This window comes from Leucoraja erinacea, chromosome 38 (assembly GCF_028641065.1).
Source record: "Leucoraja erinacea ecotype New England chromosome 38, Leri_hhj_1, whole genome shotgun sequence".
Taxonomy (NCBI): domain Eukaryota; kingdom Metazoa; phylum Chordata; class Chondrichthyes; order Rajiformes; family Rajidae; genus Leucoraja; species Leucoraja erinaceus.
Window position 1 is genome coordinate 8733541 of NC_073414.1, and position 23337 is coordinate 8756877.

Sequence of the window (23337 nt, forward strand, 5' to 3'; positions counted from 1 at the left end):
TAGGGACAGGTGTTCATAACAGGACAATAAAAGCAATTACCTAGTTTTCAAGTGAGAACTTTAAAAGATGGACATAAGGAAGGCTGTTTGGTGATTATTTAACGGGTGTTTATAGTGCACCAAATCTGTATGTCAACAGATTGAACAAAGTGCATTATTGATAACCAATAAAATGCATTATTCTTTTAAAATTCTATCTGCATCTTTTCAGTTTGGTTTATTTTCAATTTCTTTCAGATGATGGGACTAATGCTGGTGATTCAAATTATGATGGTACTGTGAACTCTTTTAATCAGTGTGATAATCAATGCAGTGATTTTGGAGGATCCAGGCAAGGAAATGTCGACAGAAGCTGGGAGGCACCAGCCATCGAACAAGCAGCAACAACAAAGCAGGGTAAGCCTGTTAAATCAAGTGGTTCTGAATTATTTTAAACACACACGTTTTATTTTTTTATTTTTTGTGAAATGCAAATTTTAATTACCAGTCTTTTGACCAAAGTTCCTGATTAACTAGTTTCACACGCTCAGTATGAATGATTGGAAGACTGTGTAGACACACCTGTCTAAGGATGTTTTTGTTAAGTGCAGTTATTTTGTATCATGCTTTTAGATTAGTGTCTGCAATTTGAATACCTAGTTAGGTATCTATTTATCTATATATCTATATCTATTTGTTTATGGTTTGCCGATTAAGTTAGCAATCTTTAAAAGCATATGTAAACTATGTTAGACATCTCCACTCTTTAGTAAGATCATGGTCATCCTGTACATTGGCTGCATTAATTGCCACATTTTGCTTGATTCCCCAAAAAGTGATATCTCGACCTGTATTATGATTGGTCTAACTTGCAAAAATCTGACTTTACTCAAAGATTCCCATGCATGTTTAAAGCATTTTTGCAGCTAATAATAATAACAGTAACCTAGTTCAGATTATTTATTTGTGACTGGATGCACTATGAATTTCTTTATTTCAATTATAGGTAGCAGGGTGATTATTCAATTAGAGAATTATAGCGAGTGTGTACAGTGATATGATGTGGATTGCTATAGAAAATTGAGCTTTCTGATTTAACAGAGAAATTGGCTTCTGAACGATTCTCTGGAATAGAACCCAGGGACTGCCTGTGTTCATAACCAGACAGACACAAAGTGCTGGAGTAACTCAGCGGGTTAGCCAGCATCTCTGGGGAACATTAATTGGTCTGAAGAAGGGTTCCAACCCGAAATGTCACCCATCCTTTTTGTCCAGAGACACTGCCTGACCCGCTGAGTTACTCCAGCACTTTGTGCCTATCTTCATGAATAGGTGATACTTCAGGTCGGGATTTTCTTCAGAATGATCAGACTAGACTCCCACACACTAAACCTTTCTGGCTGTTCCTAATCAACCCCTCTTTCCAAATGTATATGTATATATTATCCCTCAGAATTCCTGGGTGTAATTTACCAACACAGATATTTGGCTTGCTGGTCTATTATTCCCAGTTTTTTTTAATAGCCTTTCTTGAATAAAGGCATGATATTTACAAACTTCAAGTCTTCTGCGGCTGCATCCATGTTAATGATGATGAAGATATCTCAGCCAGGGCTTCTACAATTTCTTCTGTTTCTCTCAATTTCTGGATGTACCTGATCCAAATCCGAATATTTACCTACATTCATCCAGCACCACCTCTAATACACCACCTTTCCAAGACATCCCCATGATCTTTCCCGCTTTCCCTCAGTCTTTCTCCACAGTAAAAGTTGAAGTGAAGTGTTCATCTCCTGCATCTCCACACATAGATGTCCACTTAGTCCCTGAGGGCTCCTTATCTTGTTCCTTCCTTAAAATCACATTGAAGTCTCCTTAATCTCTGCCAAAGCTATCCCATGACATATTTTTGACAATTTAATCTCTTATCTTTTCCCTACCATGTTTTTCAGATCATTCGTTGGAAAACTGTCCAATCTCTCTGCTCATTACTGTCGATAATATTATGTCCATTTTAATCTACAACTATTCATGACATCCTTAACCATACAGTTGAAAGCCCACTAGAATGGTCTGTTGTCTAATGTCTAAAATTGTCTGGGAAACATTAATAATTCAAATCTGCTGGTTAATTTTCACGCTAGATTATACCTCAACTGTTAAAAACCAAGCTTTCCTACACCCTGATTTTATTTTTAGAACCCTGTAACCAGAAATATTAAAAAGCTACTCCTGATGGAACGTTTTCTTAGTTGTATATTTCCACCATATTTTGTTGCTATAGTTACCATATAATTTCCTTTTTAACTTTCAACATTGCTTCCAAGCAGTATTACTAATTTGTTCCTGATTTCCAAATCCATGGGAGAATTGTAGGATATGTTTTCTATTCACTAGTTTATTATAATTGAGTGACTTTCCATCACTGCAGTATGGCACCCATGCATTTTCAAGCCAATCATGTTTTTAAGGCCTTCAGATATTTCTTTAATCTCTGTGCCAAAACCAATTGTAAGCAAGCCTTGTTCCTTGCAGGATAGAGTGTAGCTTTCTATGCACAGGACCTGTCATTTCAATCCAGAAACGGAATGCATGGTGATGTTGTAATTGGCTCACCAAATAGATGCAAGCCCTTGCGTCATACAACTCTTTGTGGGTCTGTTATCTAAACAGTAGAGAAGCTGTACCCGAGATTTTGCTCTATTTAAGTATTAAAACAAGGACAAAACTAATAACATGTATCATTTTATTAGCAATACTAAATTTGGGCTGGTGCCTAAAACTGTCAGTTGGCAAGTTAATTTAGTATAGTCAGAATCTGAGCATCTGTCTTGGTGAGCTCTGTCTTGGTAAGGCCATTAATTTCCAATGTTCGCTTGGATTTAAATACATTTCCGAAGTGTCTCGAGAGCTGTATTTGACCATTGTTGTAATTACAACAGATTGCATGACCAATTTTCTTCTTTATCTACTCTTATTATTCTCCGATGGAAATGTGTATTCTAATCACTTGAAATCTGCCTGTATGGCAGCTTCAGGTTCTTTGAACAAGATCTGCAGTAGATGGAGCGACTTGTCTAATATACAGTATTGTTTGTATAGAATTTCAACCAGTTGAAGTTAAGGAGGAATTTGTGGATCAATCTGCAATCAAACAGTCGATACCGCCAAGCAGAAAGAGACCCTTTCCTGACCAAGGGCATGGATATTATGAATACAGAGAGGACAGGAGTTATGGTCGGTGAGTAACACTAACTAAGCTAGTCTTCATCAGGACCACCCATTTTGCTGACGATTTGGTTTTGTAAATGCTGGAAACGTCTGCTCTCTCGGTTTAAATCCCCTCTTGAGTTTATTGTTAAAGAATTACAAGATAATAATGACTTTAATTTGAAGATCATTCACTTTATCTCCATAGTTGGCTCATTCATTTCAACCACTGTTCTGAATGGAAAAGGTAACAGATTCATAGTGTGCCAGTGAAATTTGTGCGATGTTTGACTAACCCATTTCAGTAAGATTATCCCTGAAAATAGCTCTTGCCTTGCCTCAGAATGTCATGATGGAACAAGTAGAAGTAATCGAGTTGTGTTTTCATTTCCCATTGCTGCTTTCTTGGTGGGAAGGATGTATATAGTTTGTTTATAGTGTGGTGGTTTCACTTTGATTGGGGTTTTCAATGTTTGTTGTTCTTGGCCCAGAGCAGTTGGATAGACTGAATGGTAATTTCTCCCCGTGCCGGAGAGTGACCGGAATAGTTCATGTGTAATCAGCGTAATATTCAGTTTCCTGAGGACTGATACTTTGGGTCACAGACTAGTGCCAAAGGAGAATATTTAAAAAATGCAGTTCAAAGGTTTGAAGAAGGAACTGCAGATGCTGGAAAATCGAAGATAGACAAAAATGCTGGAGAAACTCAGCAGGTGTGGCAGCATCTATGGAGCGAAGGAAATGGGTAACGTTTCGGGTCGAAACCCTTCAGTCTGATGTGAGGGTGGGGGGGGCAGGAAGAAGAAAGGAAGAGGTGGAGCCAGTGTGCTGAGGGAGAGCTGAGAAGGGAAGGAGAAAGTACCTGAAATTACCTGAAATTAGAGATTAGGTTTGAAATTAGAATTGGGTTTGTTTTCTTAAAGTTTTGGTCTCGCTATGGATTAAGAAATCAGTAGGACCGTCAAGAGAATGGAATTTTCATCAATATACACCATAATGTCTGAGCAATTTTGGTTGATAATTAAGTCAAATCAAAGGTTTTAACTTGGGACTTTATTGCCAAAAGGAATAATATGCACTAAAAAGTGGTGAAAAAGCTGTCATCTCTGATCATGAATTGAGCCTGTATGCGGTTGTTCTTTATGGAGCTGATAACAATTTTTTGTCTCACGGCCTTTTTACAGAGCAAAATCTCCCCAGCCACCAGCAGAGGATGATGAGGAAGAATTTGATGAAACTTGTGTGGCCATTGATACTTGTAAGTATTAAATGGTGCCTTGGTAACAAACTATTTTCAGGCTAGTCTTAACTGGTTTAATTTAATATTTTCTTGTTTCACTGTCTTACATTTTCCCTGTTTTCCATCCTAGATAACTGTGATCTGCACTTTAAAGTAGCTAGAGACCGCTTGAGTGGCTACCCATTGACTATTGAAGGATTTGCATATCTGTGGTCAGGAGCACGAGCAACATATGGGGTCAACAAGGGGAGAGTTTGTTTTGAAGTTAAGGTACTTACATTTTTCTTTTGAGGGCATGGCAACGCCCATTTTCTTTTCTCCCCGTACGTGTCTCCTAAGTACCTCTGGCTAGGCAAGTGAACTGCTCCTGGACCTCTGCCAGTGTTGCTCATGAGCCACTTGCTGGAATGTACTTGATAGTGACCCTACAGAACCCCGATTCTTCCTTCCTGCGCCAATAGTGATGTGTCTGAACTTTGTTCACTGCTTCCAGTAGTGCTGTTCGGAGTAAGAATTCAGGGTGGGAGGGGTTTCTGAATCCCTGGATTTCCTTGTGCTGTCTTGGAACTCCCCGTATTGAGCCACGTTTCCATTGAGATTTAGGCAAAAGTTATTATTCTACATTTAAAATTGCCCTGCAAATAATCAAACTTTTAATGAAACTGTATTTTTAGTAAATGCATTTTCTAAAGTTCCGTCCTGTTCAATGTAGTCGTTGTATCATTCCTAGGAAGGCAGAAAACGCACCCAGCCTAATGTTAACAGGTACCAAAGAAACATACTCACTTCAGCAAAGTCAACTTTGAACGAAACAGTGGCTTTAATGCAACTTGAGCTTGAGATGGGTTTTGAGGATCTTGTAACAGATCATGAAAGATGTTATTCAATATGGTGGAGGTGAGGAATTTGGTACATTTTGAAAACTGTACGGTGCTGAGCAAAGAATGGGCAAAGGAACAGCATTGGAGAGCAACGGGTATGAAAGTTTGTAATGGATCCAGGGTGTGACATGGGTTGTTAACACTAAATTAATTGCTCTTGAGGGGCAGGGATTTTGCATAATTCATTGTGGACATAAGTGAAAAAGGAGTGTGATTTAATACGAGTAATCTGGCGACGGTAAGGATTTGATTATGATGGCTTAGAAGGTTGGCGATATTTCTGGTGGAACTATTTAATAACAGATTGGATAAATGCTGATATATTTTTTAATTTGAGCGGATGAGTAATGAATAGTTGGTCGTGCGTGAATGGGAGAAGTAATTTACATGGAATGTTAAAAGTTCTCTTGGGTCATTAGTTATTTGCCAGTAACTGAATGACGGAGGTTGATCTGAACACTTTGGATAAAATGTTGCAGTGATGACTTGCCCAATTGCTAGCTTTATATTGGAAGGGAGATCATGGCAAGCTATGAAAGCAAAGAGCAAAATCATTTATTTTGCAAGAACCGCTTTTGGAATGGACATTTTCTTATGCAGCCTTTCAGTTTTCCCAAGATCTTAGAGGCAAAAGGAATAATATCTTAACTTTAATTATGAAAGCTTTCATCCTGGACCAACGTTCTTTTCATTACTCAACTATCCTATTAGACTTTATACAGGTGGGTTATTAAGGCTGTTATAAGAGCATTTTGTAGCTTTCTGTTGTAATGCCACTTTAAAATTTGCAATTTAATTGCCTGTTTTGGACGATATTAATTTTGGACGATAACTGTCCGACTATTACATTGCAATATTTCATTACAGAAATCATGTAGGATATTCATGTTGCAGGTTATTGGCAATGGTAAAATCGTTAACTGTAAATCATATGTCAAGGCTGAGATTGACTATGAAAGGTCCAAACATTTTTTTACTTTGGATTAATCTCAGATTTATAACATTCCTGCAGTGCAGGTGTTTCTGCTATGAACTGTGTTTTTTTGCACGTCAGAATATTTCACTAAATCCCTTATTGACCAAGCTTATGCAGTGGATCAGCAAAATAAGCACTTGTTGGATGGTGCCATATGGGATATAAGCTATTTAACAATTATGCAAGCCTGAGTTGTTTTCTATTACATTTTGTATTTTCAGTTCCACATTGAGGGGGGGGGGGGGGGGTGCGATGGGGTTCATTATTGCCGACTGGGATAACCGAGTAAGGTATAATCATAGTATGTAGATGAACCTAAGAACTGCATATGATGGTTAATAGACATAAGGACAGGAGTGCTGGAGTAACTCAGCGGGTCAGGCAGCATTTCTGGAGAACATGGATAGGTGATGTCGGGACCCTTCAGACTGATTCAGTCTGCTGAGTTATTGCAGCATTGTGTGCCATTTCACCTTAAAACTAGGTGCCGATGCCTCTGGTCTACACCAGCGAGTACATCTTCGCCAGGCACCACATGGTCCAGTTGACATGGCTGTTGTTGCGGCTCATGCTGTAGTCCCTGGCCGTCAGCTCTTCCTTCAGGCTGCTCCCATTGACAAGTTGAGCTCGGTCACCGTGGGGCTCCTTCCCCTTTCACCAGCGGCTGCCGCCTCTTCCTGTCGGCCGTTGCTTTGTCCATACCCCGCTCCGCTGCCGTCTCCTTCTCCCCTGCACTCGCCAGCATCTTCCAAGAAATATGCAGCAGCTGATGAGAGGGGAGGGAGCTCCACAGTGACCCAGCACATCGTGTTGATGGCAGCAGCCTGAAGAAAGGCTGTTCCCTGGGGCTGGTGCATCTTGTGAGCCAGGGGTGGCGTTGGAAGTCAGGGCTGTATGTAGCTGGGAGGCGGTGTAAACCGGGAGTGGCATCGGCAGATCCGTCCGCTATAACCAAAATCTGTTATAAAGGGGTTGGTTAAAACAAGGGTTTACTGTATAATGTATTAGAAGGAACAAAAGTTATTTTCCAGTTTAAAGATTACACAACGCAGTGAGCTGCATATCTGCCTATAGGGGAATAAAAAGTTAGCAAGGAAAATTAAAAGATTTCAATGACTGCGCTAAGCTATGATTAGAATGTTGGAAAGAGGATATAATTATTTCTAGGATGCCTGAATTCTTGTCGTTGTAAAGAGAATCTAGTTACTACATGAGAGCAAAAAGATTTTTAAGATTGACAGATCAAGAACATTTTTATACCAGTGCACAATGTTTGCATTTATCTCAAAATTATATAATCATATGGAATTATTCCTTTAATCAGAATTTAGCTGGCTCAGTATATTCAGTTGGGCACCAAACTTCAAAAAAATAGTGGATATTGTAGAGGAACACCATAAGTTCACAAGAGGGCATCAAGCTCTTAATGATTGCATTCTAAGAGTATGTAAAACTCATTTGTGTTCCACTGAGATTTGGTGGTTGAGAAGTTTTTTGTGTTAACAACTGAAAAGTATGGGATTTCTCTTCAGAAGCTGCCCACAGTGCAGAAAAAATACATGTGTGTTTGGTGCTTTGACTCCTTGTACCCAAATGTTTCAATGGATATTTGAGGTGTCCAGAGTAGAAAGGCCCAGATTCAGTCATGCTGAGTTCATTTGAAATATTACAAATACCCTTAGTCCTTTAGTTTTAAAGATAGAATCTTAATTTGGGTACCCTTTTCTAATAGTTATCCATTGACTTTTGCTGGAAGTTATTGTGTGGATATGGAGGACAGTTGGTTGAGATGCCCTTCCAGTTTAATAGCTTAATATTATGTTTATCCCTTGCATCAGTGATCAGTGTTTGAGATATAAGCAATGTTTCTTTGGTGACGAGAGGAAATGCATTTTGTTGTCTCTGTTCTGTACACTGACAATGACAATTAAAATTGAATCTGAATCTGAAATAAGCAATCTATTAGTAATATGTAGAGAAACAATAGTGGAAATGAACTCCAGTTTTGTGAATCAGCTATTTAGCATTGAATTGTTGTAGAAACAGTTTTACACAGATGGTGATTGTTGTGCTCTTTGCTGAACTGACTCTTTTAATTCTGAATCTATGTTGTCATTCTTCCATTTTAAATTCAGTTAGTAATTTAGTATGTAATACTAATTAAGTTTTAGCAATTCCCAATTTTGTTTCTAGATTAACGAAGAGATTCCAGTTAAGCATCTTCCTTCAACCGAGCCTGATCCCCATGTCGTTCGTGTTGGCTGGTCACTTGATTCATGCAGTACGCAGTTAGGTAAGCAAATTAATTCTAATCTTTTTACAATCCATAAATGCTTATTCATTATTTTGAATTTGATTTGGGGTTTGTTTTATGTTTAACCCTTCATTTGTTTCAGGTATCTAAATGAGTGACTTGGATTATACGATGTGGATTTATGCTGTGCTTTGGTGGAAGTATTGTGCCAACTAGTTTTCTAGGTCAAAGCTTATTCGGTTGAATCCATTATGCGAACTGAAAGAGAATCATGCTTCGAAACTAACACAATTTAGTGTTGTGTCAGTGATGACGCCTACTTTGAGTTCAAATTCATTTCAAAAATTTGAGTTATTTTATGAAAAGAATGGAAAGTAAAAGAAATTTATTTAGATTATTTGCTATGCATTATTCTTACAATCGGATGCAGTGCAGGCTTTTCTAACACATTGGGATTTGTGTTCCAAATCCATTGGCATGCTTCTTGACAGAAGCTTCTGAAAGAAGACCAAAGCAATTCCTTGACAAATCGAGCTCTATCCTGTGTCCATATTTTGATTTGGGTTTGCTCCTTAATTTCCTGGCAGGACTATTCTTAATTCTTAGATGTTGTCTGTTTAGTTCCTCTAGATTTTCTTTGTATTAGCCATCTCATCGGGTATCTTATTACTAAACTAGATTGTTTTCTATTCCAATCATGGTTTTAATGATATCCTGTGACATAAGTTTAGAAAGGTACTAAATGCAGTCTTTTATCATTAGATTTCTTGTCTATTTGTTAGTTATGCAATTACTACTTATGCTTCCAGATGAAGTGTACAACATTAGTTTTTGGCTGTTGACTTGCTTTGATCCCAAGTAGTAATGTGACTCGTCAGTTGATCCCTTTTGTTTTGTTATTTTGACTTAACACCCGTCACGTTGATCAACGTTGATATTAGTTTTTTATATTATATTGTGCCCGTCAATTCAAATCACATTGAGGGAAAGCCGTTGGTGAAAGTTATTTTCCCGGAATCTCCATTATGCCTTTGTTCATTGTCCAAATCCAGTGAGATCCTAACGGCAATTGAATGAAGTGATGCACCACCACAATCTATGCTGTCATAAGCATTGAAATGTCGAGTCAGTCTGTGACCGGATGTAAAATACACTCAATGAATTTCTAGATATTTTGGTCTTCTTGAGATTTAATAGAAAAAGCTTTCCAGATTGATCAGGCTTGTCTAAAAACAGATTTTGCTAGTAATTAACTTTTGAGCATTGCTATATTTTGTTTTGGTGGCCGTGTAATTGGATAGATGGTGTTGTTCAGGTTTGTAAGCTTTGCCACGGCTACTGATAAAAGCGGCAGTTTCCACATTACTGATGCTTTACAGAGGAGGAATTCTTTTTTTTAATAAGGAGGTTATTCTCATACATGTTGGTAATTTTCTTTGTTTGATGTTATGAGGTGAAGGTTAGGAGGGAGAAATAGATCAGCCATGATTGAATGGTGAAGTAGGCTTGATGGGCCGAATGGCCTAATTCTGCTCTTATCACTTATGACCTTAAGTGATGGCAATAAAGTATTAATGTTGAAAGGAGTGATGAAGATAATTTGTTTTTTGTGTGAGGGAGCATTACTGAGAACATGAAGAACTTTAGAAGCAGGAGTAGCCCATTAAGTCTTTTGCGAGTGCTGCACCATTCGTTATCTTTTTACCTAAGTACCACCCTCGTGCAGTAACACCATATCCCTCAATAAAAATGTTCAAAGATTCACTTCCCCCTGGGTGAAGACATTTCTTTTCATCTCTGCCCTGAAAGGCTGATGCTTTACATTGAAATTGTGGCCTCTGATTCAAGACATCCTATCCAGGAAAACCCACTCTGCATCTACCATGCCATGCTTGTAAAAAAAAAATTAAACATGATGAGGCCACTCTCAATCCTCTGAACTTGCTCTTGGTTCCAGACATGTCCACCAGGGGGAACATTTCTATCCTTCAAAACCTGTAAGAATGTTGTATGCTTCCATGAGATTACCTCTCATTCGACAAATTCTAACAGCCAGCCGTCTGCTTACATTCTCCTGTGAAGACCACCAGTACAACTCTTATTCCATCCCTGGAATCAACACTATGAACCATTCCTGTACTCCCTCCATCAGAAGTGGATCCATTGTAAGGGAGACTAGACTTGGCCACTTGCAAACGCAGTCTTGCCTCGCGCCCAGTGAAGTTATAGCTTGACATCTCTACTCTTACACTCAAAATCTCACATAATAGAGGTGCAATATATTGTTTGCATTCTCACTTGTGCTTCACGTAAAGTTTTGTGACTTGTCTACAATGACATCCAGATCCCTTTGAAAACCAACACTTTCCAACCTCTCGTCATTGACATAAAATATCCTCCTCTATATTTTTCCCCATCACCTGAGGTGACCTTGTGTTTTTCCACATTATTCCATGCACAATATCCTTATCATTCATCTAGCCCATTTATAGCCACCTGGTTATGTATCTTCAGCAAACTTGGAGATATTGCCTTGGCTCTGTCCTCCAAATCAATGCTATAAATGGTGAGCAGCTGGGGCTTCTGCAGATCCTTGCAGTATCACACGCTCCCAAACATTTATTTTACTGTGTTTTCTCTCCATTAACTATTCCTCAATATATTGCCAGTATGTTACTCTCAAATCATTCACAATTTTGTTTAATAGCGCCTTGTGTGCCATCTTGTAGAAGACTTTCTGCTGCTTGTTCACAGTAGACCTCCACTGTCTTGCAAACATTTTCTGTGTCACTCAAAATACATAAAACATTTTCTACTCTTTTCTTATTCTGTATTAAATTTTTCTATGGATGTACTGAACCTTAATTATTTCTTCTATGTAAAGCACTTTGGTTTCAACGCGAGTTGATTTAAACGTGCTATATAAATAAAATTTACTTACTTACTACTTACTTGTCCTGCCTTGGTTGTATGACATCCACATTAACTTCGGCTGATCTTCTTTTGCCTTTTACTTATGTACAGAAGCTCTGTTTTTTTGTTTCTCACTGGTCTACTGTTCTATTCTACTTTTCCCTGGTTCTCCTTGTGGGAGATTTCAGAATTTTCAGTCTCCCATAAGGCGTTGAACCTTGCCAGGCTTGTAGGACTGCATGCAGTTCTATGCCATCTGCTTGGCTGTTGCTTGGCTTTGGATGTGTTTCCCATGGCACAGATTTTTGTGTCCCTGTTGGCGGCACAGTGGCGCAGCGGTAGAGCTACAGCCTTCCAACACCAGAAACCCGGGTTTGCTCCTAGCTACGGGTGTTTGTCTTTATGGACGTCATACGTCCTCCCTGTGACCTGCATGGGATTTCTCCGAGATCTTGTGTTTCCTCCCACACTCCAAAGACTAGGTCTTTGTAGGTTAATTGGCTTGGTATTATAAATGTAAAATTGTCCCTGGAGAGTATAGGGTGATGTTAATGTGTGGGGATCGCTGGTCGATGTGGGCTGAAGGGCCTGTTTCCACGCTGTATCTCTAAACTAAACTGAAGAAAAAGTAAAATATTTGGACGATGAGACGGGATCTGTCATATCGAGGAGCAAACTCATTGCTCTGTTTTCAAGATGGGCTCTACTTGACTGTGGTTTTCTACATTTTATTTACTAGTTTTTCCTTTTTTGTACATGATATTAGATGTAGATTATAATTCTTCAACACTAGAATTCTCAAGCATGTGCTGGTGGTTCCTTTCTCAGCAGATAGTGATGCTTCGTGCAGCAGTGATTTACCATCTTCATATCCCAATGCAGCAGGCTGCTCTTTGCACCGCCCATTCCTCCAGAATCCTGATGGGGACATTTGCTTTTTAATTCTTTAATGGCCTCTCACCCACTTCAACAATCGTAGAATCAGATAATCCATTCTAATCCTTCTTGCAGAGTTACCTGTTCATCAACAGACACAAGAAGCTGGAGTAACACAGCAGGTATCCTGTTCTTGGAAGGGAAAAAGAGAATTACAAATAGAATTTAAGCTTAGTCTTTTAAAAATGTATCCCATCATCCTGTTGATCTATAATACATTCCATAGATTGAGGTTGGTTTAAAAAAAGTGCCATGTCATTTGAAATTGATCCTCTCAACTGACATGGTCTTGGTTCGATTATTTGATTGATGTTGTTGGATTCAATTTATCATGTTCCGTGTTGTAATATATAGTCTGAATATAGTGACTGAAGCAGAGATTTTAGTGTAAGTGTTTTTCAAGAATATGTTTATTGACCTACCATGGCACCATTCAGCACATATTTTGGTCTGAAGGGCCTGTTTCCGTTCTGAATTCTATATTTTATCCCACATTGCATGTCTGTTTTCTATTAAATATGGTCACACATTTTATGATCTAGTGCTGGCTGCCATGCTAACCGTGATTGCATGCAACTGGAAGATGCCAGGTCTTGGATTACTGTTTTATTTTTTGGACTGAATTTTATATATTGCTTTATTTTCATGAGTGCTATTGAACCCGAGCCCAAATATTTTCAGGATATTTCTCATATTCATGCATCCAATGTCAGTAAGATGCATATTTGATTGGCTATAAAAACACATCCAGCAAATCACCAGAATTTGATCGTGCAAATTTGTGAAGTTTTATTATTTAGCCTCTCAAATCTCAAATTAATTGTCCTTTTTAGGTGAGGAGGCATTCTCATATGGGTTTGGAGGGACAGGAAAGAAGTCATCAAACTGCAAATTTCAGGACTACGGGGAACGATTTTCTGAAAACGATGTGATGGGGTGTCTAATTGTAAGTATTGAAAATGTAATTGAATTAAACGTTTGACAATACCATTTCACTCAAGGCCACAAGCAGGGATTCCTGGAGTTATGATTTGAACAAGTCAATTCTTTGTTTAAAATGCTATCTTGTAGCTGCATTGTGTTATATTCTCTTTCTTTAAACCTAAAGACTGGTGTGACAGGTGACGGTTGGCATTTGACTACGACTTGTTTTTGAATTAGCTTGATGTTCCCTTTAGAGCAATACGACAAAAGATAATTAAAATGTTGCAGGATATTAGAAGACTGGTTTCAAGTTGGAATAATGATGCAACTGTAGTAACTATTGTATTGGCATGCTTCCCCTGGAGTTGGTGGTTGCTGCCCAGCATGGTTTGTGGTTATTCACAAGGTTCATACATCAATCTGTGATGGAGCTTACAACCATTTGGTCTGTGCTGGTCAGCTTGAATCTATGCTGTATTAAGAACATAACATAAATAGAACTCGGAGCAGGACAAGTGGTCCTTCACTTCTGCTCCGTCATTCAATAAGATCATGCTGAGCTTTTCTTTCAGCACCATTTTCCAGTGCTACCTCCATATCCCTTGGTTCCCTTAATATCAAAACATCTATTGGTGTTAGTACTTGCTTATTGTTGTCACGTCTACTGAGAAACAGTAGAAAACTTTGTTTTGCATTCTGTCCAGGCAAACTATTACCACACATGAGCTGCAAAAGAAAAAAAGAAACCAAATGAAGAATATAGTGTAGACACAAGGAACTGCAGATATGGGAATCTTGAGCAAAAAGCAAACTGCTGCAGTAACTCAGTGGATTGGGCAGATTTTTTTGAATTTGCTCCACAGATGCTGTCTGACCCGCTGAGTTCTTCCAGCAATTTGTTTTTTTCTTTTTGCCAAATATAGTGTTAGCTACAGTGAAGGTACAAATTAAAAAAAAAAAACATTGTGTCACATTAAGTCTTGAGTAGATTGCCAGGAATAACATTTGGTCTCCAGGTGCAGGCTGACAACTCTACCCGCAGGCTGCTGCGAAAGCAAATTTGTTGTTGGCTTGTAATTGCTGCTTTATCCAGTTCTGAAACATTTCATTGCTGAACATTCCAGCTTTACTGTCCTTTGCATCTTTAGAACTATGATGTTGGTGAAGATGTGGAGATGTCCTATACGAAGAACGGAAGGTGGCTTGGTGTTGCGTTCAGAGCCAAGAAAACAGCTCTTGGCGGACGTCCATTGTTCCCGCATGTGTTGTCAAAAAACTGCGCCATAGAATTCAACTTTGGGCAGAAGGAGCCATGGTGCAGAATTCCCGATGGATTCACATACATTCAGCATGTGCCCTTGGATCAGCGGATGACGGGCACAGCAGCACCAAAGTCAAAGTCAGAGTGTGAAGTAGGTATTTGTTGAATTCCCACCTCAGATCTCTCTTTAAACTTGCCCAATACTGACTTCTGTTCATTTGTGTCTTTGGATATTGCTGCCAAAGATAGCATTTATCATCCATTGAAAGTCAAAAGCTTCAGTTGCTGGAATTCTGAAATAAAAGTAGAAGAATATGTATCCCCTGTCAGCTAAGACAGCATCTGCGGAAAGGCAAAACTGTTAACATTTCATGTTTGAGGTCCTTTGCTGTTTTTATACATTCCTAATTTGTCCCATTGTGCCGCTCACTGCATTCTGACACTTGAGTCAGTCTATTGAACCCCCACAGCATAGCTGATCGGTTGCGGAGAAATAGCAACTATAGCAGGCCACATTCTGAAACTAATCCCCTCTAGTTGTATTCCCTCCATGCAGGGAAGGTGTACACACACGCATGCACGCACGCACACCCTCCCTCCCTCCTTTCTTGTATAAGGAAGGTTTTAGAATATGTGGTTTTAAAATTTAGAGAATTTGTAAAGATTGCAATTCCGCTTTTGCTATCTCTGCATCTATTGGACAGGATGTTCTTGTGCTGTTTCTGATTCCAAGGCCATCTACTTAATTTTAATATAATGGTTTAAATTCAGATATTGATTTGCTGATAATTACTATTTAGTTCATAAGATCATGACATAGAAACAGAATTAGGCCATTCGTCCCATCGAGTCAATTCAGCCATTCGATTATGGCTGAACTGTTTTTCCCTCAACCCCATTCTCCTGTTTTTCCCTCTCAACCCCATTCTCCTGCCTCCCCCCCATAACCTTTGACACACTCACCAATCGAGAACCTATCAATCCGTTTGAAACCTACCCAATGACATGGCCTCTACAGCCATCTGTGGCACTGAATTCCACATATTCACCACCCTCTGACTAAAGAAATTCCTCCATTTCCATTCTCAAGGTGCAGTCCTTTTATTCTGAGGCCGTGTCCTCTGATCCTAAACTCCCGCTACTGGAAACATCCTCTCTGCATCCGCTAGATGCACAACGTTAAACCAAAGCCATAAACAGTGTCTGAAGAAGGGTTTCGGCCTGAAACGTTGCCTTTTTGCCTTCGCTCCATAGATGCTGCTGCACCCGCTGAGTTTCTCCAGCTTTTTTGTGTACCACTGATGACTCGATTGATGAAATGCACGGATATGTGTTATTTTGTGCATACAAATGTCTAAGCAATATATTGACTATAGGATGGAATGTAGCATTGTGTCAACACCTTCTTTCCCATTAAGTTTATGGGGCTGTGCTGACAGGTACACATGAACAGGCTCCGTGACTATACTGTACCATCCCTAACGCCGCTCTTACTACAGTGGATGTTTGTTGCTTGTCATGGTAGAAACATGATAATTGGAAAATCACAATAGGAAGAGAACTGCATCCTTAATATTTTCATTATTCCACTCCGTGTCTCTAGCTCCCCACTGGACCAATTCTTTGAGTACTTGGTGTCAAATGTTGTTAATATTGCCCAAAATGGAAACATTAATTTTTCCATACTGGAGATGCAATAAAGGTTCTTGCAAGGCTTCATTTATTGAATAAATGCTAATAATAATTGTTGTTTGGCAGAAATGAGAAAAGAAGAGACATACCTTGAAAGTGCACAATGTTTTCTTTTTGTTTCAAGATCCTGATGATGGTTGGCCTACCCGCAGCGGGGAAAACAACATGGGCTGCAGGGCATGCGGCCAGCAACCCATGGAAGAAGTACAACATCCTCGGGACAAATGCCATCATGGAAAAGATGAAGGTAGCTACACAGCGTGTGGAGTGGCCCGTTTTCTAACATGTCCTGAATTGTACGGAGGTCTGATGATGACTTCATTGTGTTCTGGTTTTCCCAACAATATTGTAAACTCTGGCCCAGTTTGCAAATATGAAGTTTACAAAAAGTGAACATGTAAAAAGTACTTTTGGGAGGTAACTGTACATTAGCAATTCTGCATGCTGGTTGGATTTTTCACATGCCTTTGTCCAAATGTGGGGGGAATGGAGTAGCATTGTAATTCTGTGATAAAGCTCTAACACTAGTGTTGTATGAGGGTCAAAGATTAGTTTGCAGTTAATGCGGTGATATTTTCAATTTTTTTATTCTGCTACAGAATACCATAATACAGGTGCATTCACAAATGTTGAATAATCGCTGCGGGTAGGCTGAACTTGTCTTAAATGTTATTTAATCCGTCATTCCTATGAATGTTAAAAGTGCTTCCTCTGCATGAATTGCGAATTGTCTCTCCTTCCTTCCCCCCCCCACTTTGTCAGGAACCGGGATTGTAAAAGTAGAAGCTTGGTTAAAGGACATTTGATGACTCCAGCAGACGAGATTGGCTGACATTTTCTCAAAGATGGGGTACCCCAGTTGCGTTGGTTACAAGACAGTGAGTTCTCACTGAAAAAAAGTGGTGACTGAGAGCCAAAGAATCCTTTCAACAGGCATCTTTGCCATTTTCACAGGTGATGGGACTTCGGCGTCAACGTAATTATGCTGGCCGTTGGGACGTCCTCATTCAGCAAGCCACACAGTGCTTGAACCGTCTCATCCAGATTGCAGCTCGCAAGAAACGCAACTACATTCTTGATCAGGTACTGTTGTGCTTCCATGGATCTCTGACACAATAGATGAGATACCCGAGTTAGCTTGCATACGACGATGAAATAACGCTAACATGACGTTGCATCATAAGTAAATCTCTTGTAACATTTTGTGAATACGTTGTAAATATAGATGGATTTTATTTCATTGCTTGGGGATCAAATGAAAATATCCACACGAAGTAAAGAACAAAAGTTAAAAAAACCAAGATTTAATGGTGTGCTGCTTAGAAAGTAAAAGATCTGTGGTGAGTAAGTGATGATCTCCATTGTTAATGAGTTTTTAAGTAAAATAATTTGTAAAATAAAGGTAGTGATTGGAACTTTGTTGATTGTGAAATAATTGGTGTGCAGGTAAGTTAATACTAATGAACATTGGCTTTCCAGAACCTGCAAGATGGCTATGGTAAGTACTGGTCTAAAGAATAATCTTTGGAGCAGGATAATTGTAAGTACCTCTGGTAAGTAGTTGTATGTTGTTTTTGTCTGGGACAGATGCCCTGTTGTTGAAGAACTGGTGAGTAGAGGTAAGTATGTGGAGTTGCAGGCAGGATCAACAATAAATAGACTATTTTTAAGGGCAGTTTTTTGGGGAATAATTTGACAATTTAACTGTAAAGAATGGGATCCTAGTTATATTTCCAGGTTCCAACCACACCCTAGAACGGAGTCAACCACGTGCTGTCAGTGTCACAAAGGTGGTCTATTATATTTATTCAATTTGCCCTATTTTCAAAAGTCCTGATGTAATTTCATTGAATTTTGTTTTTTAAAAATTTGAGAAAACTAATGGGATTGTTGTAAAAAATATTCTCCAATCTAGAAGCATATTTCTTACATCATAAATGAATTAAATAATTACATCTTCCACATACCCTAAAGAAATCACAATATCGCTCCTTGAAATACGTTAAAGCTTTGTGCAGTTTCTGAATTTCACGTGCATGTTTGATGTGTTTGTTGCAGTTCATTACTGCCAAGGTTTTGCATTCTTTGCTGCTCCATAATTTCTACAATGCTGGTGTGAAAAGATTTTGAATTCTAAATGTAAATCAGACAGATTTTATGGTGGCTCAAGTTGCTAATATGCCGACTTTCAGAGAAGATTAAATGTACTTTTGAAAATGGCTTGGTATTGTTCTCTACCCCAGCGTAAAAGTGGTTGAGGAATGGAAATGAGTTACAATCTAATTCTACTGCTGAACAGATTTAATAAACTTTCCGCTACTGTGTCGGTTTGTGGCTTGTATGTTGCCAGCAGTACTGTGAAAAGGAATTGTGCATAGTTGTGCTTGTTGGAAAACTGCCTGCAGGAAGTCGTGTAGAAACAAGAAACCGCAGATACTGGTGCGCTTATCTACCGCAGATAAAGACACGGTGCTGGAATAACGCAGCAGATCAAGCAGGACCTTTGGAGAACATGGATATGTGACGTTTGGGGTCCGGTCCCGAAATGTCACCTATCCATGTTCTTCAAGTATGTTCCCTGAAGGATGCTATGTTTGTTTTGTACTAGAAGTATACCGTTGCAAACCTGATTGAATTTGTGCTTTCTCATTTCGTATACTTAGATTTTTAGATTGATAATAGCTGGCTAAACTGATTGCTTTATGTAGTCCTATTCATGCCAAGAGAAAACATATTCTAATGGTCGAGCTGAAATAGCTTGTCTTTGAATTTAACAAATTGTGCTTTGTGTTTCATTTTAATTTTTATCTCAGTTACAACTTTCTAAAATTAATTTTCCAAGAGGTATTTTTGTGAATATTTAGATGAATACTCTGTAAATAAGTCTTCAGAAACTGCTATCTGTGTGAACTTGAATACAAGTTCAAAAAATGTAAGTGGCTCCAACAAAGCAAAAGCCCAAAGCAAGCTTAAGAATTAAATTTAGATGGGGAATGGACTATTCAGCCAAATCTTGCTTGGTTTTAAGTAAATCTTTCTGTTAAGCTGGCGGTAATAATACTAAGGGGCTGGTACAGATTAGAATAAAATGGGATACCAACAAAAATAGTAAGATCTGTTATTCCAAGTACGTGTGTGGTGGTGTGAAGGAAAGTTGCCGAAATTGAGTATTGTCTGTAACTTCAATATGAACATTTGAATTAAACTAACCTCGAGGTACCTTGCAAGCTTTCTTCTATTTCTTGAGAAATTCCAAATTGGAAGATTAGAAATGGAGACAGATCTAGTTTTATTATACTTCTTTCTCTCATGTCAGGAAAATAGTGTGAAAGGACGTCATTTCTCAAACGGGCTAGCCTTTAATGTGGATAAGTTATTAGACTTTGGTGCATGCACCATTGGCTCTTAACGCAAGCCACAGGAGATGGCAGGAACTTTAAACACAACTCCTAAATGTTCTCTATCAAAAACTGCCAAGGACCAAAGATGAACCACGATATTGATTTATTCTTGAAGAAAATGAATGGTAAGCTTGCAGATGAGTTACACCAGGGTGAATGTTGAGAACATTCTTGTGATCAGGTGGATTCAAATCTTTAATCACCAGAAACACTTGGGGTGGTCCAGGCAGCCAACTCTTGCATGAGTTGTATTTCACAAGGCACTAGTTTTTGGTAGACTGGATAATAGCGTTGGCATAGTTTGAATGGTTTTTCAGGAAGTATTGAATTGTTGCCTCACCTGACACACTCAGGCTTGTGGTGCAAGAGGATAGATTGAAGAATGGGTGGGAAACTAAGTTAGAGATGGTCATTACTTGTTTTTGGTGGGGTGGGGTGACAACTGATTCTGAACCCCAGGTCATAGCTGGGTCCAGTTCAGTATTTACAGATGTAGTAATTAGAGATAATAAACTAATAAGCTAGAAATAGTAACTGTTGCTGAAGGGACAAATGGAAGTTTGCAAGGAAGAAAGTAAAATACTCTAGAGTAGGATGGTCAGGGTGATCTGTGGTTCAGTGTGTGTGGCATTAACTAATTCATTTTGAGAATGAAAAGTAATGAGTATATTCATATGACACAGAAATGCTGATGAATAATGGAGGGGTATAAATACTAATTTTCTGCAAGTGCATGTTTGGTTTGATAATGCCTCTTAGCTGTCTTGCAAACGGAGTGGATAAAAATGAAGTGGATGACAAGCAATGCAAAATAAGTTTGAAGAAAGTGAGGAATTGGAAGTTATCCTGATTAAAATCCAGTTGGAAGAGGTTCAAGTGTAACTGGTTGCAGTCAGGCCATCAAGAGTGCAGGTAAAGCTGAAACTGGAGGAATTTGCAAAAGGAGGCTGGAACAACTGAAAAAATCTAAATGTTAGAATTTTAACTAGTGCACAAAGATGGGGTCCTAGATGTTCAAAGTGGGGTCTTAGGAAGACTGGGTTCTGACTAGAAGCTAAAGCAGAAGTATTTTGACAACTGTAGATTTTGATTTGAGTTATGAGTTTGAGTGTGGATATTGGAAAAACAAAATTTATTCCACAAGCTATAGGATAGAATGGAGAAATGGAAAATAAACTTTGTCACTGGCATGTTCAATTAATAAATCATCTGAAATCTGGTGTATTAGGGTTTTATGCAATCAAGAATTTGCAGGAAGAGGTTCAGGAATCTTTATGAATTACAAAAGGCACAATGGCGTAGTGGTTGAGTTGCTGCCTTACAGCGCCAGAGACCCGGGTTCGATCCTGACTATGGGTGCTGTCTGTACGCTCTCCCCATGACGCATGGGTTTTTTCCGGGCGCTCCGGTTTCCATCTACACTCCAAAATCGTACAAGTTTGTAGCTTAATTGGCTTTAAGAAAAAATGTAAATTGCCCCTAGTATGTAGGGTGGTGTTAGTGTACGGGGATCGCTGGTCAGCATGGACTCAGTGGGGCGAAGCGACTGTTTGCACGATGTATCTCTAAACTAGACAAAGCATGGACACAAGTGGGCAGTGTAATTTTAAATCCCATTTGATGTGATACTTTTAATTGCAAGCTGCCTTTCTTCAAGTGAGGCAGTGTTTCTAAAAAGCTGGAGCTATGTCCTGGCTGTGTGTTTACTATATTAATAGAGGGTTGGCTGTATTGATGTAGCCAATTTGGAGGTGGGCAGCAAATCCAATGATCAAAAATGTAGAATGTAGATGGGCGCTTGATGATTGGTGTGGGCCTAAGGGGCTGTTTCTGGGCTGCACGGCTCAACGATCTGCTAATAATTCTGTTCAATGGTGTTGGATCTGGGGAGAGTTGGGGTTGTGTGTTGCTTGGTTCATTCAGTGCACAGAAAGGCTAAAATTTTCAACCAGGATTATTGTTATTTGTAGTCGGGTAGCACTTGTGGGCAGTTGCTGATGGAAGGATTTTCATAATGTCAGGAACAAGCAGCCCCTCAGATCTGATATGGATACTAACGTTTCTGTGCAGTGCAAAACAAGCTGGTCTTTAAAAACCCTAATCATTAATACCATTATATCATATTCTGAATTGCAAGCAGTGCAGGGACTAACAAAGAGTTGGTTGTTTAGTTACACAGCATTGTCTACTTAAATGTTGCTCATGATTGAACATACAACAGGGTGCCCTGTTAACACTGGGATTATTTATCCAGCAAATTGCAACGTGGAATATAGTTCCACAATACAAATAACAACAATAAATCATGATGTACTCGTGTGGTGGACAGCTATTCAACCATCATCATTCGAGATGGACTAGCAGTATTATTTACAATCCTTTACATTTGTCAAACTAGTACTTGTAAAATACTTGCCCCCATTTTAGTTTTAACGACAAATTTTAAGGTGGAATGATGGAAAAGGAACATGCAATGAATGATTAAGAAGGAACTGCAGATGCTGGAAAAATCGAAGGTAGATAAAAATGCTGGAGAAACTCAGCGGGTGAAGCAACATCTATGGAGCGAAGGAACAGTGACGTTTTGGGTCAAGACCCTTCTTTAGATGTATTCTAGCAAAATTACTTTACCAACATTTTCTGTTCATTAATTGTGATTTATAATTATACACATTTAAACTGTGATCCAGTTGGACTTTGTATTAGTCAAATTGAACGGTTTTGTGCAGGGGATGCTTGTAGTGTTGTTCATTTTGCCTAGTCTTTGTTGAATTTGCTTTGTAATAGTTTAATTACTGTCTTAGGACCAAGTGTTCAGAGTCCTTTAACAGATGTTGAGATCGCCTGTTGGTTACACAGAAAAGCTGGAGAAACTCAGCGGGTGCAGCAGCATCTATGGAGTGAAGGAAATAGGCAACGTTTCGGGCCGAAACCCAGATCGCCTGTTTGGCAATTTGTATCGAATATCAATTTGTAAAACCCAAGACCAGATATGTTGAAAATAAACTCTCGTAAAATAAAAGGTAGAGAGAAATGCTGGAGAAACTCAACTATGGAGCGAAGGAAATAGGCAACGTTTCGGGTCGAGACCCTTTAATGATTTGGGTCGAGACCATTTTTCAGACTGATGTGAGGGTGGGGGGGGGGGGGAAGAAGAAAAAAGGAAGAGGCGGAGACAGTGGGCTGAGAGAGAGCTGGGAAGGGGAGGAGAAAGCAGGGACTACCTAGAATTGGAGAAGTCAATGTTCATACTGCTGGGGTTTAAACTGTAAATCTATATATCCCGTAAAATAAATATATGGCAAGTGCTGGAAATAATAGGCAAATTGCACAGCAACTGTTAATGTTCCAGTTTCTTGCCGTTTATCTTGAATTATTGGTTTAGTATTGCCTAAATTAAGGAGCAGCAAGGATTCTTCTTAAATCTCTTTCTGCCTTGCACACAAGCCCACGTCGGATTTATGTAAACGTTTAAAACGTTGAGTACGGAGCCTCTAATTCCGGTGGTAAGTTTCTTTTGAGAGAGAGAGAGAGAGAGAGAGAGAGAGACAGAGCAGAGGTGGCCACCCTGCCTGCAAGCGTGAGCTATGAGGGGGTAAAAGTGTTTATTTCGTCGTTTACAGGCCTCATTGTCTGCAAGCCAAGCAACAAATAATCAACAATTTTGCCT

General features: G+C 39.1%; 1 protein-coding gene across 2 annotated transcripts in view; it reads left to right on the forward strand.

Moving 5' to 3' along the window:
• The window catches only part of hnrnpul1l (heterogeneous nuclear ribonucleoprotein U-like 1 like), a 39732-nt gene that overhangs the window by 8885 nt on the left and 7510 nt on the right, over positions 1 to 23337 (forward strand). For both annotated transcript variants that reach the window (XM_055663810.1, XM_055663811.1), the window contains exons 2-10: positions 238 to 396; positions 3082 to 3220; positions 4374 to 4447; positions 4560 to 4699; positions 8480 to 8579; positions 13223 to 13335; positions 14462 to 14725; positions 16391 to 16513; positions 17221 to 17349. In XM_055663810.1, the coding sequence (XP_055519785.1) occupies positions 238 to 396; positions 3082 to 3220; positions 4374 to 4447; positions 4560 to 4699; positions 8480 to 8579; positions 13223 to 13335; positions 14462 to 14725; positions 16391 to 16513; positions 17221 to 17349 (1241 nt within the window). The remainder of the gene's footprint in view (positions 1 to 237; positions 397 to 3081; positions 3221 to 4373; positions 4448 to 4559; positions 4700 to 8479; positions 8580 to 13222; positions 13336 to 14461; positions 14726 to 16390; positions 16514 to 17220; positions 17350 to 23337) is intronic.